Below are 17,621 nucleotides of genomic sequence, written 5' to 3' on the forward strand. Positions count from 1 at the left end.
GTCTCTCCCAATACTAAAAATGGGATGGAAAGGTTGATACATGCTCTTTATAACCTTGGGAGGAACAGTGATAATGGCTCATATTGTCTATTATTGTAGTGGCACATACCTATTTACCCATATAATTAATAAAGAATGACATGAATCATTATATGAATGCTATCAGGCATCAAAATTAAAAGGCTAGCTTTTAATATAATTCTAAGTGACTGAATTTAGCTAATAACTTGTTAGAGGAAGCCTAAGTAAACAAAAAAAAAATGTCATCACCATTCTAGCATGCATTATGTTTATAATAGTCTTATTGACTGGGATCCCTTCAGCTGGGAATCCCATTAGCAAAATGTCTGAGAGATTTAATCCAAAATAAATGGAAGGGACCAAGTGTCTTTCCCCCAATGATAGAATATGTACATTTTTAAGGAACAGTGAAATGTGTACCAATTCATTTCTGAGTTAGATTTTATAGCCCACTTTCAGAAAGTCCCTATATCCTAATTCTTGCTTTTTATCTCCAGCATCAACAAGTTCTTGGTACATGTTAAGTGCATGTCTCCTTCTCTGCTGACACTGTAAAATTTGAGATTGTTAATTCCTTGAGGTAGGGACCTCTCTTTATTAGTGACACATGGGGGCCCTTGTTATCCACTGGGGTTTGGTTCCAGGACCACCACCACCACCACCCAATGGATACCAATGTCTGTGGATGCCAAAGTCCCATTAAATAAAATGATGTAGTAAAATAGTGCTCTTTATATAAAATGGCAAAATCAAGGTTTGCTTTTTGGAATTTATATGTATTGTTTAATATTTTCAAGCCATGCATGGTTGAATCCTTGGATAAGGAATCCATGGATACAGAGGGCCAACTGTACTATGAATTACCAGTTACACTGGGGTTGCTGCCCCTATAACATTGGCTGGAAAGGATGCTATTGCATTCATGCTCTGCTGTGAGCTTTTGATACACATCAGTCTGTCTACTACATAAACAGAATGAAGGTTTAGAAAGGCCTTTGGTCTGATCCATTAGAGATCTTCTTGTATTTTGCAGGGGACTGAGGCTAAAGGTGACTCAGCTAGCAAATACAAAGTGGTTTACTGCACGTAGCTGCCATCATATGGAAATAGTCTTAAGCAATTTTCATATGGTACTGCTTGGTATGGAGCAGTCCTCATTCTAGTTACCTTATTTTAAAAGAATAAAATAATATTAATACAATAAATTCTTTATTTATATTTCCCACCTCTCCCTGCAGCTTGAGGCAGGATCACAGCATAAGATAAAAACACACATATTACAATATATCCAATAAAATCACAATATTATTACAATTACTAAAAAGACTAGATTGTCATCTATTTCCATCTTATTACAGTCGGGGTGGGGTTCTTTCTGGGTCGGTTATAGTAGGTCAGGTGGGTAGGCCCGCCGGAAGAGATCCGTCTTGAGTGCTCCCTTGAAAGCTTCCATAGTGGTGATAAGACGGATCTCTTCCGGTAAGTTGTTCCACAATTTGGGGGGCCACAGTGGTAAATGCCTTGTGGGAAGTTGTTATTAATCTTGTTTTTTGGATAATCAAGTAGATTCTTCCCTGATGTTCTGAGAGTGTGGGGCGCATTGTGTAGGGAGAGGCGTTCCCTCAAGTAATTCGGGCCCAAGCCATATAGGGCTTTAAAGATAATAACCAACACTTTGTATTGCACCCGGAAGCTAATTGGTAGCCAGTGTAAAGATCTTAGCACTGGTGTGATATGGTCTGATCTAGATGTTCCTGTGACCAATTTGGCTGGATCAATTTAAGCTTCTGAACTTGGTACAAAGGTAGCCCCATGTAGAGTGCATTACAGAAATCTAGTGCATGCATTACTGTTTCAAGGTCCTTTCGGTCCAGGTAGGGATGCAGTTGGCGTATCAACTGAAGTTGGTACCATGCACTCCTGGCCACTGCCAGTTGCTTCAATTGCGGTTTTCAGCCTCAGAACACTTTTCCACACTAGACTTCATATATCTTAATTGCAAGTTCTTTGCAACTTTGTCCCTTTAATTATAAATGAATCTACTTGTAAACTTTCACTGCCTTTAGAATAAGTGTTTGGGTTTTCCTACAATGTGTCCATCCTCACCATGCCAATCGCATATCTGTGCCACATATTATTTTTTAAGTGACTTCTAGGATGCTACAGTGACACCAGTGGCATCCCTGCCAGAACCACATAATTGGATATTAATGAAATGAAAATAACTGGGTGCAGACTAAATACTTTACAATGTAACTGTTAGCTAAAGGATGAAGTTTCATTTTTGCCACATAGGCTGCATCCGCACTGCAGAAATAATCCAGGTTGACACAACTTTTAACTGCCATAACTCAATGCTATGGAATTCTGGGAACAGTAGTTTTGTGTAGACATTTAGCCTTGTCTGCCAGAAAGTTTCGGTACCACAACACACTACAGTTTCCAGAATTCTATAGCACTAAACCATGGTGATTAAAGTGGTGTCAATCTGGATTATTTCAGCAGTGTGAATGCAGCCATAAAAACACTTCTGGATAACTATAGTTTAATATTTTAAACTGTTTTAAATACACATAGCACAGAATGAATAGAATGTAAAATCTAATTTGAAATAATACAAGTTGATTATTAGTTTGTCTAACACACCAATAGAATGATATATTAACATAAATGTTTTATTGGAAGTACCTGATGCTGCTGTAATAGTATCTGAAGCCTCATTGGCTTAAAACATGTTTAAAAAGGGTTTCACATAAGAATTGGACTTAATAGCTTTGACATGGGACTAACCTTAAAGAATCCAATCCACTCAAATCCTTTTGAAGACTTCAGCTGAATTTCATTCACATCTGCAAGAAGCAACTAGGCAGCTGGAATATCAAGATTCTGAGTCTCCACAAATCTGAAACTAGGCAAAAGAATGACCTCCCCCCTCAACCCTGTACATTTTTCCTCCAAAGAAGCATCTTATGAAAGCTTTGCAGTTAAGGCAGGCTGAAAAGATGTCAAATAAAATTAGAATAGGATGGGGACTGCTGAGAAATTGAAAATGCGTCCCCCATGGAAATTTGACACCTGGGCTCTCTTCATTTTCTGTATGATAAAAATTGCATTAAAATAAAAGTTTCATGTCTATTAAAAAAATGAAGAGTCATATTTTTCAAAACATCATAGATAAAGCTAACATGCTAATGATACACAATAGGTATTGGCACAACTTTGAAAAAAAAAATACAGGAGTAATAGTAATGACTTTAAATCACCTAATATATCCTATTGAATTTTCTTTAAAAAAAAACATACTGGCAAAAATTCAATTCTTAGTTGCACCTACAGTTATCCTATTAAAGAAATGGAACAATCTCAGTACTGATTTACCAAATCTACCAATGAGACGTCTCTCTTTAGTACTTTAGTTCATTAAGTTCACCCATTTCACATGTTGCAGCATATTATTTATTTTCTTTTAAATATAAACCATAAATAAATAAATAAATAAATAAATAAAATATCCCACCTATCTCCTGGCATGAGACCAAAAGCTGTTCACAACTTTGATGAAAACAAAGTAAAGATTTTAAAAAATGATGACAGTAAAGTTTTAAACCAAATGAATAAGATATCCTAATAAAACATCATTAATTTCAAGTAGTTAAATGATTAAAAACATAATAAGAATAAAAACTCACCATTCATCCCATGAAAAGGCCCTATAAGTATGCTTCTATTTTATTTCCCCCACTTAACAAGTTTCTGTAGAAACTTATTGAACAAACCTCTTTAATGAGAGAAATAAAACCAGAGCACAATCTAATAAAATGGAAAACATAACACAAATGAACTCAGTACATATATATTTAAGTGTATCTAGGTGAAGAGCCAGCAGGGAATAGTGGTTAGAGCACTGGACTATGACTGTGGAGACCAGGTTTCAAAAGCCCACTCAGCCATCAAAATACAGTGAGTGATCTGGTGCATGTCACACTTTCTCAGCCTCAGAGGAAGGCAAAACCAACCAATTCTCTCCCCCCCCCCCCCCCCCGAACAAATCGTGCCAAAAAAACCTTGTGATAGTTTTGTCTTAGGGTTGTAATAGGTTAGAAATGACTTGAAGGCATACAACAAGGCAATGTTATGTTTGTGGGTTAGACACCCATTGTAAGGAGAAGATGGAAATTAAAAATAAAATTGTTTGCATCAGATAATGTAATGAAATACAATGAATATAGCCATGACTGTCTCAAAACAGTACATGCTGCCTAAAGCTTCAGTACTTATAAACTCTTGGTTAACAAAGGGCATCCACAGCTCTTTCAAAGGGAAATATTTTATTTCTGCTAAATTAATGTCTCTAAGCATTAGATTTCATCAGCTATGCTTAAAGCTAAAAGTCCCAAAAGATTCTTCTCCTGAAAATAGACTATATATCTAAATCTAGATAAAACTCATTGGCTTGTAATCTTCACAATCATCTATACATCTAAATCTATATGCAAATCAAATTCTCTCATGCATTAACACATTCCAAAGCACCCAGGAGTGAAAGAGGCTCACTGCTTTCCTTAACCCTCCCCCTATAACCCCCCCTTCTATTTCTCTTTCTTTATTTACACTAGAGGTACCTAAATAATTCACAGTGCCTCCTTTTCAAGCTGAACATTCTTCTGTTGAAGCTTGCAATGAGCAATTGCAGTAACCAGATGGACACATGAATGCAGCAGGTGGGACAGATGGCAGACTGCCCTGTCTGACGCTGGCTGCCTTGGCTTGGGCTGCTTTTTCCTTCCAGGTACATTATCATCAGTGTAGCAGAAAGTGGTATGCAAGAAAGGGGGAAGGGGAGGAGAGAGAATCTGTGTACAAAACCATGGGAGTCTGTTAAATAAATGGCCAGCTGCTCATTGGCATTTTCTAACCAAACAATTCCATTATTTTAATTTTTCCCCTCGTCTCACAATCTTCTCAAAGAAAGTCCCACCCACCTCATATACTTTTATAGGCTTACCATTTAGAAACATAGGTCAGATAGACTAGGTAGATAAATAAGAGACCTTCACAGAGTAGAGACACTGAAGCATCTGATGCTTTGCTTGCATCTGATGTTTTTTACAGCAATAGCTTTCTGACTTCCCATTCTGAAATACATTTCTCCATTTGCAAACCATTCTGCATTCTGTGGTGTCAACTGATCACTTCAAGAACTGTCCTGGGTTTCTGCCTGAAGCTATATCTCTTGTTACACGCAACCCCCTATATCTCCACTTGCTTCAAGAAAAGTTTTAGGTGCAATGGTTTTGGTCTGACTTCCAGAATCGAGGAACATACAAAGGAAAATTTAAATACAAAGGAAATTTTGTAGTGTGGAGTCGAAAGCTTTCATGGCTGGCATCCATAGTTTTTTGTGGGGTTTTCGGGCTATGTGGCCATGTTCTAGAAGAGTTTCTTCCTGACGTTTTGCCAGCCTCTTCTCTGAACATGTCAGCCACAGATGCTGGCGAAACATCAGGAAGAAACTGTTCTAGAACATGGCCACATAGTCCGAAAACCCCACCAAAAAACTATGAAATTTTGAAGCCTCCTTAGATCCCAGCCTGGGAGAGAAGCAGCATATAAATAAATTAAGTAAATAAAATAAAATAAAACATTATTATAGTACAAATTTGGAATCTTAAAATATAGTGGAACAAACAGATAAAATGACAAATATTATTTCCTTATATAATGGGAAATGAATGATAGGGACACCTTTCTATATACTGAAACTGACCATATAGACCAGGGAAGGCAAGCAGGAGGGGCAAGATGCCATTTTTTTCATCCCTCCAGTCCTTGTGGGGCCACACTAGCACATCCATCCTGCCAGTATGTCACTTCCAGTGTTGTTCTGGCTGATTTCAAGCTTATTGTTTTTCCAAGTACGTAGGGGTCTTTGAGTAGTAGGGGCCAAGTAGTTGCTTTTTGAGTGTTCACAATTTTGCCTGGGTTTGGGGAAAGGAAAATTACCCCTTTTTTAAAAAAAACAACGATAGTGCTCAGGGGCTGAAAAATAAGGGGAACCAGGCTGCATGGGGGGGGGGGGGTTTCCTGGCACAGTCTTGTTCCTGGTGCAGTCTTTCCCCATCACAAATAGTGCTATCTTTGTCCCTTCCACACAAATTATCTTTCTTCCAACAATACAGATGCCAGAGACCTTCATTCATTTTTAAAGCCCTGCTTTACTGAAATTGCTAATAACAGTTTCATATCTACTCATGAGAATATGGAGAATGTTCCTCCACTAAGTTCAGTAAGATTTATTCCTGGGCAGCCTTAGACTTCATTCAATGGTTATGAGACAGAAAGTTATCTCATTTTCTTTTGTTTGCTAAAGGTAAGATTGATGACGACGACGAAAATGACGACGACAATGATGATGATGACGACGACGACGATGATGATTTTGCCTGTCTCATGATGAGTAAAAAAAATTGAAAAAAACTGTCACTAGGCTATCCACTGTAAGGTTTTGAAAAGTATTTTTAGATTGCAATAGGAACAGCAGGAGCTGAACCAAAGAGAGAGAGCATTTTACCCTATTAAAGCTTACATGAATTGCCAACAGGACTAAGAGGAAGTGTGAACTCAGATTCATTACACTTTTTAAAAAAGCCATTGTGAAACTGGAGGAGGAGAGAGAAAGAAAATCACTGAAATCCTATTACAAATTCTTGGTGTATTTCTGACTTGGCACAAACAAGGTTCTATTTAAAATCTCGCGAGACAGTCTGCTCTCATGGGATTTCCAGACCGACTTTGAGGCCAGAGAGGTTAAGCAGTTTGGATAAGCTTCAGATAAGCATGCAAACTTTTATACGCTTATGAGCGCCAAGGCTCTGAACCTTTAAAAGACTGCTTGCCATTAATGCTAGAGCAATAATACTGGAACTACTGAGAGAGTTCAGGAATTATTTTCTGGGCTCTGAAGGAGAAAGGCAGTGATAGTTAAAGGTATCAGTGATTTTGTGGGGGGGGGGGGGGGGATGAAGCACAGGAACATTAAAATACATTTATATGATCATCCAGGGTTCACAATGCAAGTTGATGTTTTCTTGCACAAAATTTGTGTTGAAACTAGGTGTTCAGCATGCATACCCAAAAGAAGTGTCTCTTAAATACTACATGGTAGAGACAAATTTTTATACAGTTTCAAACTAGGATTAATCCTAAAATATGATGGGATATTTTATAGACAAATAGGTTAGACTTCAATCTTATTCAAAGAACTCACTGCACATCACAGAATCCATCATATGTGGCTGTTATTTAGACTGAGAAGGAGCTTTACCCTTCCCCAACTGCCACATAAAGGTACTATCTATAGATCCAAAGTAGTCCCAGATTGCCTTTGTGTTCTCACTGAGGATTTTCACACACACATACACACCATTTCCTTTCCATGTTTCTCAAGTGATATTAATGGAAAAGACTGTCAAGAGCAAGATGTGACACACAAGACAAAAGACTACAGATACAAACAAACATCTACAAAATCTGGTGTGTATTTTGGTAGCAATGTTGGAAGTGCTGCATCTTTGATATAGTAAACTTGAATCAACTGTTAACTACTGTTGAATTAATTATTTGTAATCCACTGTGGGACTTTTTTTTCCTCCAAGGGTGGGATAATAAAAGATTCAAAATAAATGAATTATCTGTATAAATCAATAAATATGATCAAGAGTCAGTTACAATACTCTTTCTATATATCCTTGTAAATGTGCAGTCCTATGCATGACTACTAAGACATAAGCCCCACTGAGTTCAAGTAGATTTCTTCCTGGGAAAGTATGTATGGGATTACATCCTAAATCTGCCACCATATTGGCTAAAAATCCAAACAAACCAGTCCTACAGAGGGAGGGAGATACATATATAATTTCTATTCTAATACACAGAATTTGGTTCATATTTTCACCGAAACAAAACATATATGGGCCCATGCAGTCCATGATGGAAAATTGGTGCAATTTATAACCTCTTTCAGTTGATTTTGAAAAATAATTAGTAATGTCAGAACCTTTCAACACATTGCTCAGAACCGAGTGACTGTGTCTTACACTGCGAGGCAGTATGGTAATAGATATGATTGATATCACCTTACCAGTTTAACAAAATTTCATATATACTATTTTCAATTGGCCAACCAAAAAAAGAAAACGTCTGATTAAGAAGTATGCGTCTCTAGAAGACTACCTTGATAATTTTATTTTAATCACAAAGGAAAAATAGGGATAGACTGCATGTCGTCTTCTCTCACATTTTTATCATTTATGTAAAATCTATGTATTACGCCATTCATGTAAAAATGTGTACACCCTATGTGTATGTAAATAGGGACATTTTCACTTTCATAATCTCTAGGGGATCAAACATAATCAGATACAATCATGTAAAAATCTAAGCACTGCTTACTTTGATTTTTGGGGTTCTGCTTTTTGTGTAATACTAGAATACTCTCTTTGAATCTTTAATTAAGCTGCATTATTAAATATAGAGATTTTCTACATCAAAACTGCAAATGAATTGAAAAAATCATGGCTATCTTAATACAGGATAAGTTGTCCTGTAAATGTGTAGCTGATTTCAAAGACAATAACTTGCATATGCAGTGCCTGATTCTTGGCATATTTTCTTAAAAGACAAGCTCAGTGGAATTTATGAGTTTAGAATTTCAGCATTTGCTTACTTAATTATTGAATAGGTTATTGTAATCAACTTTCTTCCCCATCAGGCTCGCCATATTATTATTATTATTATTATTATTATTATTGCTGTTCTTATTATTATTATTGCAAAAGAACTATGATTACTTATCACTTTCATACAGAAGTATGCACACCCATGCTCCTGCATCGAGGAACAAAAGAAAAAAATATATATAAGAGGAAGTATGTGAAGAACAATTCTTATGCCTCAGTGCTTTTTTTTTTTAAGGTAAAGGATATTTCGGCTGGGTGTGAAAAGATTTGTATTCTTAAATTAGCTATATTGAATCTAGAGACCATAATTCACCCAAGTGCACAGCTGACACAATTGGGGTCAGAATTTCAAAGGCGCTGAAACTCAGCATCCCCTATTTTTCTCAATGGGAGCTGCAGGGTGCACAGCAATTTTGAAAACCTGGCTGCTTTGTTACCAAGCAGCTACACAAGATAGCAAAGCATTTTCCAAAACGTCTTCACATATTCAGGTGCTCAAGTGAAAGGGTGGGAGGATAAGGTGCCTGAGGTTGACGGGAAAACTGAACTAGCATAGATATCCAAGTGCCAAAAATTATATAGAATATTTATTAAAGAAAAATAGTCTCTTTCCTTAAATATACATTAATGTAAGAGTCCAAAATTGCTCAGGTCAGATAAAAATACCAATTTAACACTGTGGAGTAAGGAAGCTGTTTCAAAAATTGTCACGTTGATATTCTAGATAAACAAAAGCAAAAAATAGAGGCCTCCTTATTTGTCTCCAAAGAAGCTAAATGGGAATAAATTAAGGGAATAGAGAGTTAGGGGAGAAGGTAGTGACTGCCAACACACATATATTTCATTTAATCCTCAATCTTACTTAATTTCCATACAGTTTTTTTTTTCTTTTTAATAATATTTTAAAGTTGTGTATTCATACAGGAAAGACAGACACCAAAGTAAAATCCTTAACACTGTGGGTTTTTAAACATACCAGTACTGTATTACAGTTAATTCATTCTAAATATTTTGTTCTTTTCTGTTTGCCCATACCTACATATTTTGTGCATTCACGCTGAAGTGGCTTTGTCACTTTTTAGCCTTGCTTTAATTTTATGTTAGTGGAATAATTAAATTTCAATTCCATGTCCTTCCCTTAAGTTTATCTTTTAACAGCATGACTCACGTAGACTTGCTTTTAAATATAATACTACCTTCTGCCAATCTTCTCTTAACTTCAGTTAAACTGGAGTCATGCAACTCTCCTTTCTGAGCAAGATAACATGCTATCAGATAAATTATGAACATTTGTCTAAATAGAGAATAATATTATTTTTAAATTAAAATAAAAGCAATAACGATGATGATTCTTGAAGCACTAGAAACATAAAAACACAGAATTCAACCAGAACCATGATCCTTGCATGGCAAAGAGATGAAGGTACAGGAGCAGAGTATGAGAGAAAGGTTACTTACTTCTCTGCAGCAGCTGAGCAGCATCATTTACATAGCCCATTGCACAGTGTTTTGTAAACAGGGTGTGTACGGTGAGTGTGTGTTTCTAGTTGACCGTTCTCAAAAAGCAAGGCAAAGCTACTGTTTTTAGTACACAGTTCGGGTTCAGTGTTAATCCTGTTTTATGTTGTTCACACCTGCTGCAGGCTAGCAGCCTGCTGAAGGTTTATGGTTTGTGCTGCTTTAAGTGAATCTCTACTAACTCCACCTAGACCATCAACAAAAGCCACTTTGCTGTACCCAAAACAAAAGATGATCCAGGGTTTTTTGTTGTTGTTGTTTAAATCTAAAGTGGCATGCCTCCCATTCAGGTGGAATGTACAGAGGTTAGAGATTTTTAGCAAAATGAAATTTTGCCCTAAAAATTTAAAATCCCCTTGTTTTTAAAATACGTTCATTACAAATGCCACCTTATATTAGAAAAAAAAATCACTCCAGCAGAAAAATGCACACCATACGGTAATGGTAAACATTTTCTGACTTGCAATAGGAAGTATTCACCTGTCAAGCAGAGTCAGTAACTTCTGAACATTTCTGCTAAAATTTTGTAAGGATATTTTCATACAGCTCAGGTGGATACATTCTGTTTTGGCTTGTGATGGCCTGAAGAAAGAACAAAGAATGACACTGAGTGCAAACTCTCATATAAATATGGATTGTTATAGATGAGAACCAGCATGGCATGGTAGTTTGAGTGTTGGATTACAATACTGGAGATCAGGGTTCGATTCCCAGCTTGGCCATGAAACCCACTAGGTGACCTTGGGCAAGTCACATGCTCTCAGCCTCAGGGGAGAGAAATGGCAAACCTCCTCTGAACAAAGCTTGCCAAGAAAACCCCATGATAGGTTGGCCATAAATCAGAAACTACTTGAAGGTACACAGAACACACACACACAGAGAAAGAGAGAGAGAGAGAGAGATGCATGCTACACATAAAAATCAGAATAATTTTCAGGGTCTATTAGAACACTAATATGGAACAATATGACTTACACAACTTTCTGTACAACTCTTCTTATATATTTCCAAACACACACAGAGGACCAAACGTCTAGCTATCTTTCATCTACAGAAGCACACACTGGAAGAAAATCTACAGGTCAGAGGTTTATAAAGACTTCATGTTTAACAGTTCAATTATATGGATATTTATTAAGAAATTTTTATTATCTCAGGTAAATATTATACAACTGCAACCTATGCCTAAATTCACTACTACTACAAAACTGCTGCTCAATCATATCAAGTTCTATTAAGTTCTATCACACTTCAACAGCAGTCCCTGGGGGAAAAAAATTCTGATAAGGGATTACAGCGAAAACCAGCACTTTTAGCTTCATTAGACCCCCATCTTAACTATTCCAGTCTCCTTAATTTCTAGTGTTTGCAGGCAGTTTTTTGGCCAAAGAAAGCTTCTCATGCTTACTATACTACAGCGCCTTGACAGACAGACAAGCGTACTCTGTGCTGCAGTACCTTCACCAAAAGCCCATTCTGCATGGCTCTAATTAAATAAATCAAATAAATCAAATGAAAAGAGAGATCCTATTCTTTGACTTCCTATGCTAGTGAATATGGACATTAAGGGCAAATAGACTATTATACCCATGCTTTGACACACAAAAAATATAAAGTTAGAGAGAACACTGGGTCAGGATCACCAATGAGATTAAATTACCCCAGAATGTGCAGACTTTGCAGTATCTCCTTTTTTTCTTTTTCTTTTTACAAGCAACCAGAGCCCAGATACAAAACAGTGGCATGGGTAGACAGATGTATGCTAAAAACTAAGAAAATGAAAGTTTACTAATAAAATGCCTTAGCATGTTGTCTAAACACATGCCCAGCCCTTGAATTTGTGAGTAACACTAGAAACAAGTACAGAAGTCTTTTCAAACAAACAAACAAAAATCACTCCTAGATCTTGCTCTCTCTGTTGAACTGAGTGAAGGTCTAAAGAGTTGCTATTCTTACAAAACAGCAAAGGCAACAATGGGAGTCAGAAATTCTTTTTGATCTACTGCAAATCACTCAGAGATCTACCACTAGATATCAACCCACCTTTTGCTCATATTGGCAATGGCTCTCGCAGGAGCCTTTCTAACTCCCACCTGGGAAAGTCCCAGATTAAGTTTAGCATGCAGTCCTTCCACATATTGTTGTTGCATCTCTGTTGCGGGTCCCATTGCTGCCTGTCAAGCTTGTTTCTTCAAAAATGGGTCTGGTTTTATCTCACTTACTTCCAGATGGTCCCATTTTTTTTGCAGTGGTTCAGCACCAACTTCACAAGTGACCGTTGGGGTCTGCACGACATTGCAGATTGAAGCTGTCCTGCAACAGGGGATTAGGTGAGCATGCATCATCATCTCTGACACAAGCTCACCACACTTTTGTCTGCACAAGAGGCAGAAGAGTGTCTGTGCAGTCTCTTCCTATCACACTGCAGCAGAGGAAGAAGCTGACAAGCCATAAACCAGTTCCTAGTCTTTCATCCCATGATTTTACCAGCAACCAATGGGAAAAAACCCCAGTCTTTTAAAATGGCATTTGTGATCTTTACATCAACCTATGTATGACTCCCACCCCACCCCACCCCACACACAAAAACAAATGTTCTCCAGAAGCAAAATTAGGTTTATCATGTCCCCAATCTCTTTTATATTTAAATAAAATAAATCAATATTGTGATTGCTGCTTAACACCCAGACTTGCAAACATGAAATGAATTCACAGTCCTTTGTGACTTTCCATGCTGCGAAATATTCAAAGAGCTGGAACAATTCAAAACATGCCCACCATAGGTTTAATAGACAAGATTTATTGTTAAATATTAAATATTTATCCTTCTCATCAGCAACAGTAACTTACTGATCATATGGCATTTGTGGCTTGTAATATATTGTTGACTCCAAGTGTGTTATTAGTGGCTGAAAAACAATAGTGGTATGTCTTGCTGCCTTCAAGCACTACTTCCAAACATGCCTCTTTCAGGAGGAGTTAGGACTACTTTATTTTGATTGCAGTGTTTTCCTCAGGCAGGGAATTTTATTTCACTTTGAATCTTTAAACCATTACATTTTCAGTGATGCATTTTTATATTTACAGTTGACATCTTCATAGAAAAATGAAACCTCTGAGCAACAGCTCTAAAGCATGGTTTGCCTCAAGTTAGTACTTAAATTATTTTACACCCAAATGGAGCTCGTTGTTTTTAGCTAAAATTTCACAAACCTTAAACTGAAGACCTTTTCTTTAAATGAAGGTCTCGAATTGGGAAAATAAACTTGCCAATGAAATATATATTTTCCCATTTGAAAAGCCTATAGAAACTAGAACAGTTGAGGCAGTTTATCAGCTTGTCAACGTTTTGCTTGTAAAGTCCCTGTCTTGGTTAAAGGTACAGAACAAGGATACCTGGATTAATCAAAGATTATTGACTGAAATAGGTAACAGTGATCTCACTGAGGATAATAATAAAAATCCCAAATCAATCTACTGTAGCTTGCACTACAATTTATCAACCTGAATACAGCACAGTTATCTGCATGCTTCAGGAGAAGTAGAACAACCTTGCAGCATGATGTAAGAACAGCCTCAAAATATCAGACTGTTTAAAGGATTAATTACACTAAGGACCTTTAAAATTATATGGTGATTTTATTAATTTTGTAGAAAACCCAGAATTCCATGCAATCTAAGATGCAGTTTTGTCCACTTGCATTGGCTTTGCTGTCTCTCCCTTTTACACTTTATGCATTTTGAAACTTGTTAACGCAAGCAATTTTGTTTTAACAAGATGTCTATATATTTCTCTTTTAATATTTTTGTGCACAATATATGAAAAATGAGAATATAATTCTATTGCCTTAAAAATGGTAATAGCGAAATGATAAGGAGATTTAGTTTTAAATCACAGTGATAACAAATGAATCTAAGATCTTACATATTAAGGGCAACGGTGAATATGTTGGATTATGAAGTGAGTACTCCTTACAACGATTAGGACACACATTTAATAGAATGGAAAAGAATAAAGATGCTGAAGTTTTCTGAAGAATGCTTGAAACAGATATATATTCCACTTATCAAAAGAGCTGGTATTGTTGCCAAGGGCTCCTTTCTCAATATATTCACCTGCACTTTAGTCAACGTAGTAAGTCCTCCCCTTCATTACTGCATACTCACGAGCCCCTTACTATTCAATTTAAATGGAAAAAAGGCATGACATGTCTAAAACATTTACTTTTGCTAATGTAAAAGTGTTGGCATTTTGCTCCATTCCTGATAAGCTGGTGCCAGTGGAAGTGATTATTCTTTTCTTATTCAAAGCATATCAGCAGTCGAAAGCACTCTCAATCTTATCAGGTGTATGAACAGCACAGTTACTGAAAACAGTTTGTCCTGCTTCTCTCTCTTTCTGCCAGACTGTCAGATAAACCCAACTAACTAACTGTATTTACACACAATCAAACATAAGCTGTATCTCCGAAGAAATGTTGACTGATTTCAACATGCCGCTGGTTTGCTGCTGGACATTAGTGTCATCAAAATGCTAGCAGTGTGTATCCTCAAACTATAAAGCAGGAAGAAACTTCTAAAAAACAAAACGAAAAACAAAACCCAAACAAACCACATACCAATGGTGTACAAGGGAAAAGGGGAATGGTAGGAAAATGATAAGGGGCTCAGAAAATAATTAACAGTCTTGATGTAACTCCCCCATAATACTGACAACACAATACTGTTCTGATTTCATGACAAATAAGCTCTCCACAATACCAGACATGTGTGGGTCTACCTGTACTGCTTTTTATTATCTTCTTAGTTGTCATGTCCTTTTAATTTGTATTTTTATTTGTTGATTAATTTAGTATAGAAAGTAAGGACTTACCCCATGGGGGGTACGTGTAGCAGGATTTCAAAGCAAATACTATTTCTGTCAATGGATTACATAATCATGTGGCAAAAGCTTTGGTATGTGAACACTCCCTCATCCCCATCTGCTGATTTCTTTTACTGAACCCCTCTGATAGAACAGAGAAAGGCAAGCACATGCTACCACCTGAGCCCATCATGGGCTTCTGCCTCAGGTCCAAGAACAAAATGATCCATCCTCCAGGTAAGTAGGAGAACAATGGCTTGAATTAAGCCAAGTGTGCTCTGCTGTGTGATTCAACCGATTGTTGCTTCTCCATCTGTAAAACTGGAGTCCCCCTGATTAATGGGACAGGTGTCACTCATGCTAATACACACTGGTGGCAGGGGCTGTTCAGCACTTGCTAATATGACCCTACTGGTGCTACGAATAGCATTGTCTAACATGATAATCCACTACCTTCAGACAGGACTTCCTTCAGATACTAGAATTATCAGAAGCCTGTCTTCCATATCTACTCATTCTGGAAAAAAATAGCTTGAAACAATTTTTTAAATTGTGTTTTGAATGTATGATCATCCCTCCTATGTAGACAACTGATATGAGAGTACTTACTAATGCAGCGATTAAATGGAGGAAATACATAATATTTAAATAGAAAAAAAGAGCTCATTTAACTTGTTAAGCTAAACAACATCCTTTTGCTGTGAATGTAACATTGAATTTGTGATTAGTCATTACATTTAACTTCATATTCAGGTTATATATATATATATATATATATATCCATCCTTAGTATCTTTTTTCCCCTTTTTTCCTCTTTTCTTAAATTGATATAAACAAAGTAAATTATTTATTTGTTAGTTCACTAACCTACATGGACCAGGCTTGCCAAAATGAATTCCTCTGGTGTATATTTCAGCCATAATACCCTTTTCATCTGACATCACCTGGGGAATATTTAAGACAAAAAAAGAACCTTTAACTTAAGAATCAAACTAAAACCTACTGCATATCCCGAGAATTTACAAAACATGAAAATCTCCTGGAAATGAACAACAACAACAACAACAAAAATTAAAAGCAATTGTATACACAGATATAAAGGCCAGTCCTTGGTTTTTTATGCATTATATACATAAGGATCATTAGTATGAATGTACTGAATAACCAAGTTTGCATTACACAGGATATTAATATCTTTCTTACTATTGTGTGTATAAGCAAAAATGCTTAGGGAAAAAATCTACAATACTGCAGATCTTTGGTGAGAATAGTTGTTCTGTCCAATATTATTTGTATCAACAAACTATGAGGAAAGGAAGGTACAGAAATCCAGGGGAAAGGAACAAAAAGCAAAAAGCAAGCCACCTTGTCCTCTTCCTCACACTATGTCCTCATCTAGTTGCATCTTTATATGGGAAGGAATTTAACTATTGCTGAAGGGCCAGCCATTTAATGTGGCTTTTTGCCATTATACTGACTGTATATCTGTATGCTTTTAAGGAGATAAAGTTTTAATTTAGGTTGTCTTGATTCTGGCTGGCTCTCTAGGGGTGTGTGTGTGTGTGTGTGTGTGTGTGTGTGTGTGTGTGTGTTTTGGAGGCTGAAAAGAAGCATTCACGAATTGGCAACATGTTTTCATTCTAACTAGCCACAGCCATCAATCTCTGATCACACCTATTAAAATCTCTTTGTAGCCCATGCAACATCTTGCGACAGCTTGGCCAGTTGTTGAAGGAAAGGGCGTGTGATGGAGCAAAGCTAAATCGACACATCTGTGATACTTCTGATGCCCCTCAGCATGGCTAATATTAATTTGTTTTCTTTGGCTAGGTAAGTGCTGCCAAAACACATTACGTATGGTACGTAGTTCCAATCAAACTGATGAAAAGGAGATGTGCACTTTTGTCTCACTCAAGACAACATGAAAAGACAGAAGAATAAGTGAGATAGCGGCTTGAAAACAGATAATGCTGAGAAAGGTCTACATAGATTTTATTTTACCCTTTTCTTCCATTGTGATTCAGAAGGACACTTTCATTTCTTTCACAGCTTGTATCCAAAGATTCCACTACATATATGGAAGGCAATTCTACTAGTGAGGAACGTTGCAGATTGCCCCACCCTACTTGTGCCCCCCCTTGATCTCCAAAAAGCAGCTTCAAAGGGTCCATGGACTCACCTGAGCAGCTTTTGGGGGGGCAAAGGATTGCAGGTGAGACAACAAATTAGCACATTGGAATACTTCCCCTCTACAACTCGGCACCTTCTCTCTGTGTGCCATCATATCTGATTCCACATTTATAAAATTATGCCCCATTAAGCTTGTTTCTGACATAGTGAAGTGTTATTTTTATGTCCAGTAGTATATATATTCCATTTCTATTTCTAAAAAACAAACTTCAACTTTGCACATACTCAGTAAAACATATTTTTGTCATTTATAAAAGAGAGGGAAGACCATGCTGAGATGCAAACTCAAC

At 36.8% G+C, this 17,621-nt stretch overlaps 1 protein-coding gene across 12 annotated transcripts in view; it reads right to left on the bottom strand.

Moving 5' to 3' along the window:
* The window catches only part of ESRRG (estrogen related receptor gamma), a 612,697-nt gene that overhangs the window by 216,499 nt on the left and 378,577 nt on the right, over window positions 1-17,621 (bottom strand). For 3 of the 12 annotated variants that reach the window (XM_042444949.1, XM_042444950.1, XM_042444959.1), the window contains one exon: window positions 16,009-16,085. The exons of the other annotated variants lie outside the window; for them this stretch is intronic. In XM_042444949.1, the coding sequence (XP_042300883.1) occupies window positions 16,009-16,082 (74 nt within the window). In that variant the 5' untranslated portion in view covers window positions 16,083-16,085. The remainder of the gene's footprint in view (window positions 1-16,008; window positions 16,086-17,621) is intronic. 12 annotated transcript variants of the gene reach the window in all.

Source organism: Sceloporus undulatus, chromosome 1 (genome assembly GCF_019175285.1).
Source record: "Sceloporus undulatus isolate JIND9_A2432 ecotype Alabama chromosome 1, SceUnd_v1.1, whole genome shotgun sequence".
Lineage (NCBI taxonomy): Eukaryota > Metazoa > Chordata > Lepidosauria > Squamata > Phrynosomatidae > Sceloporus > Sceloporus undulatus.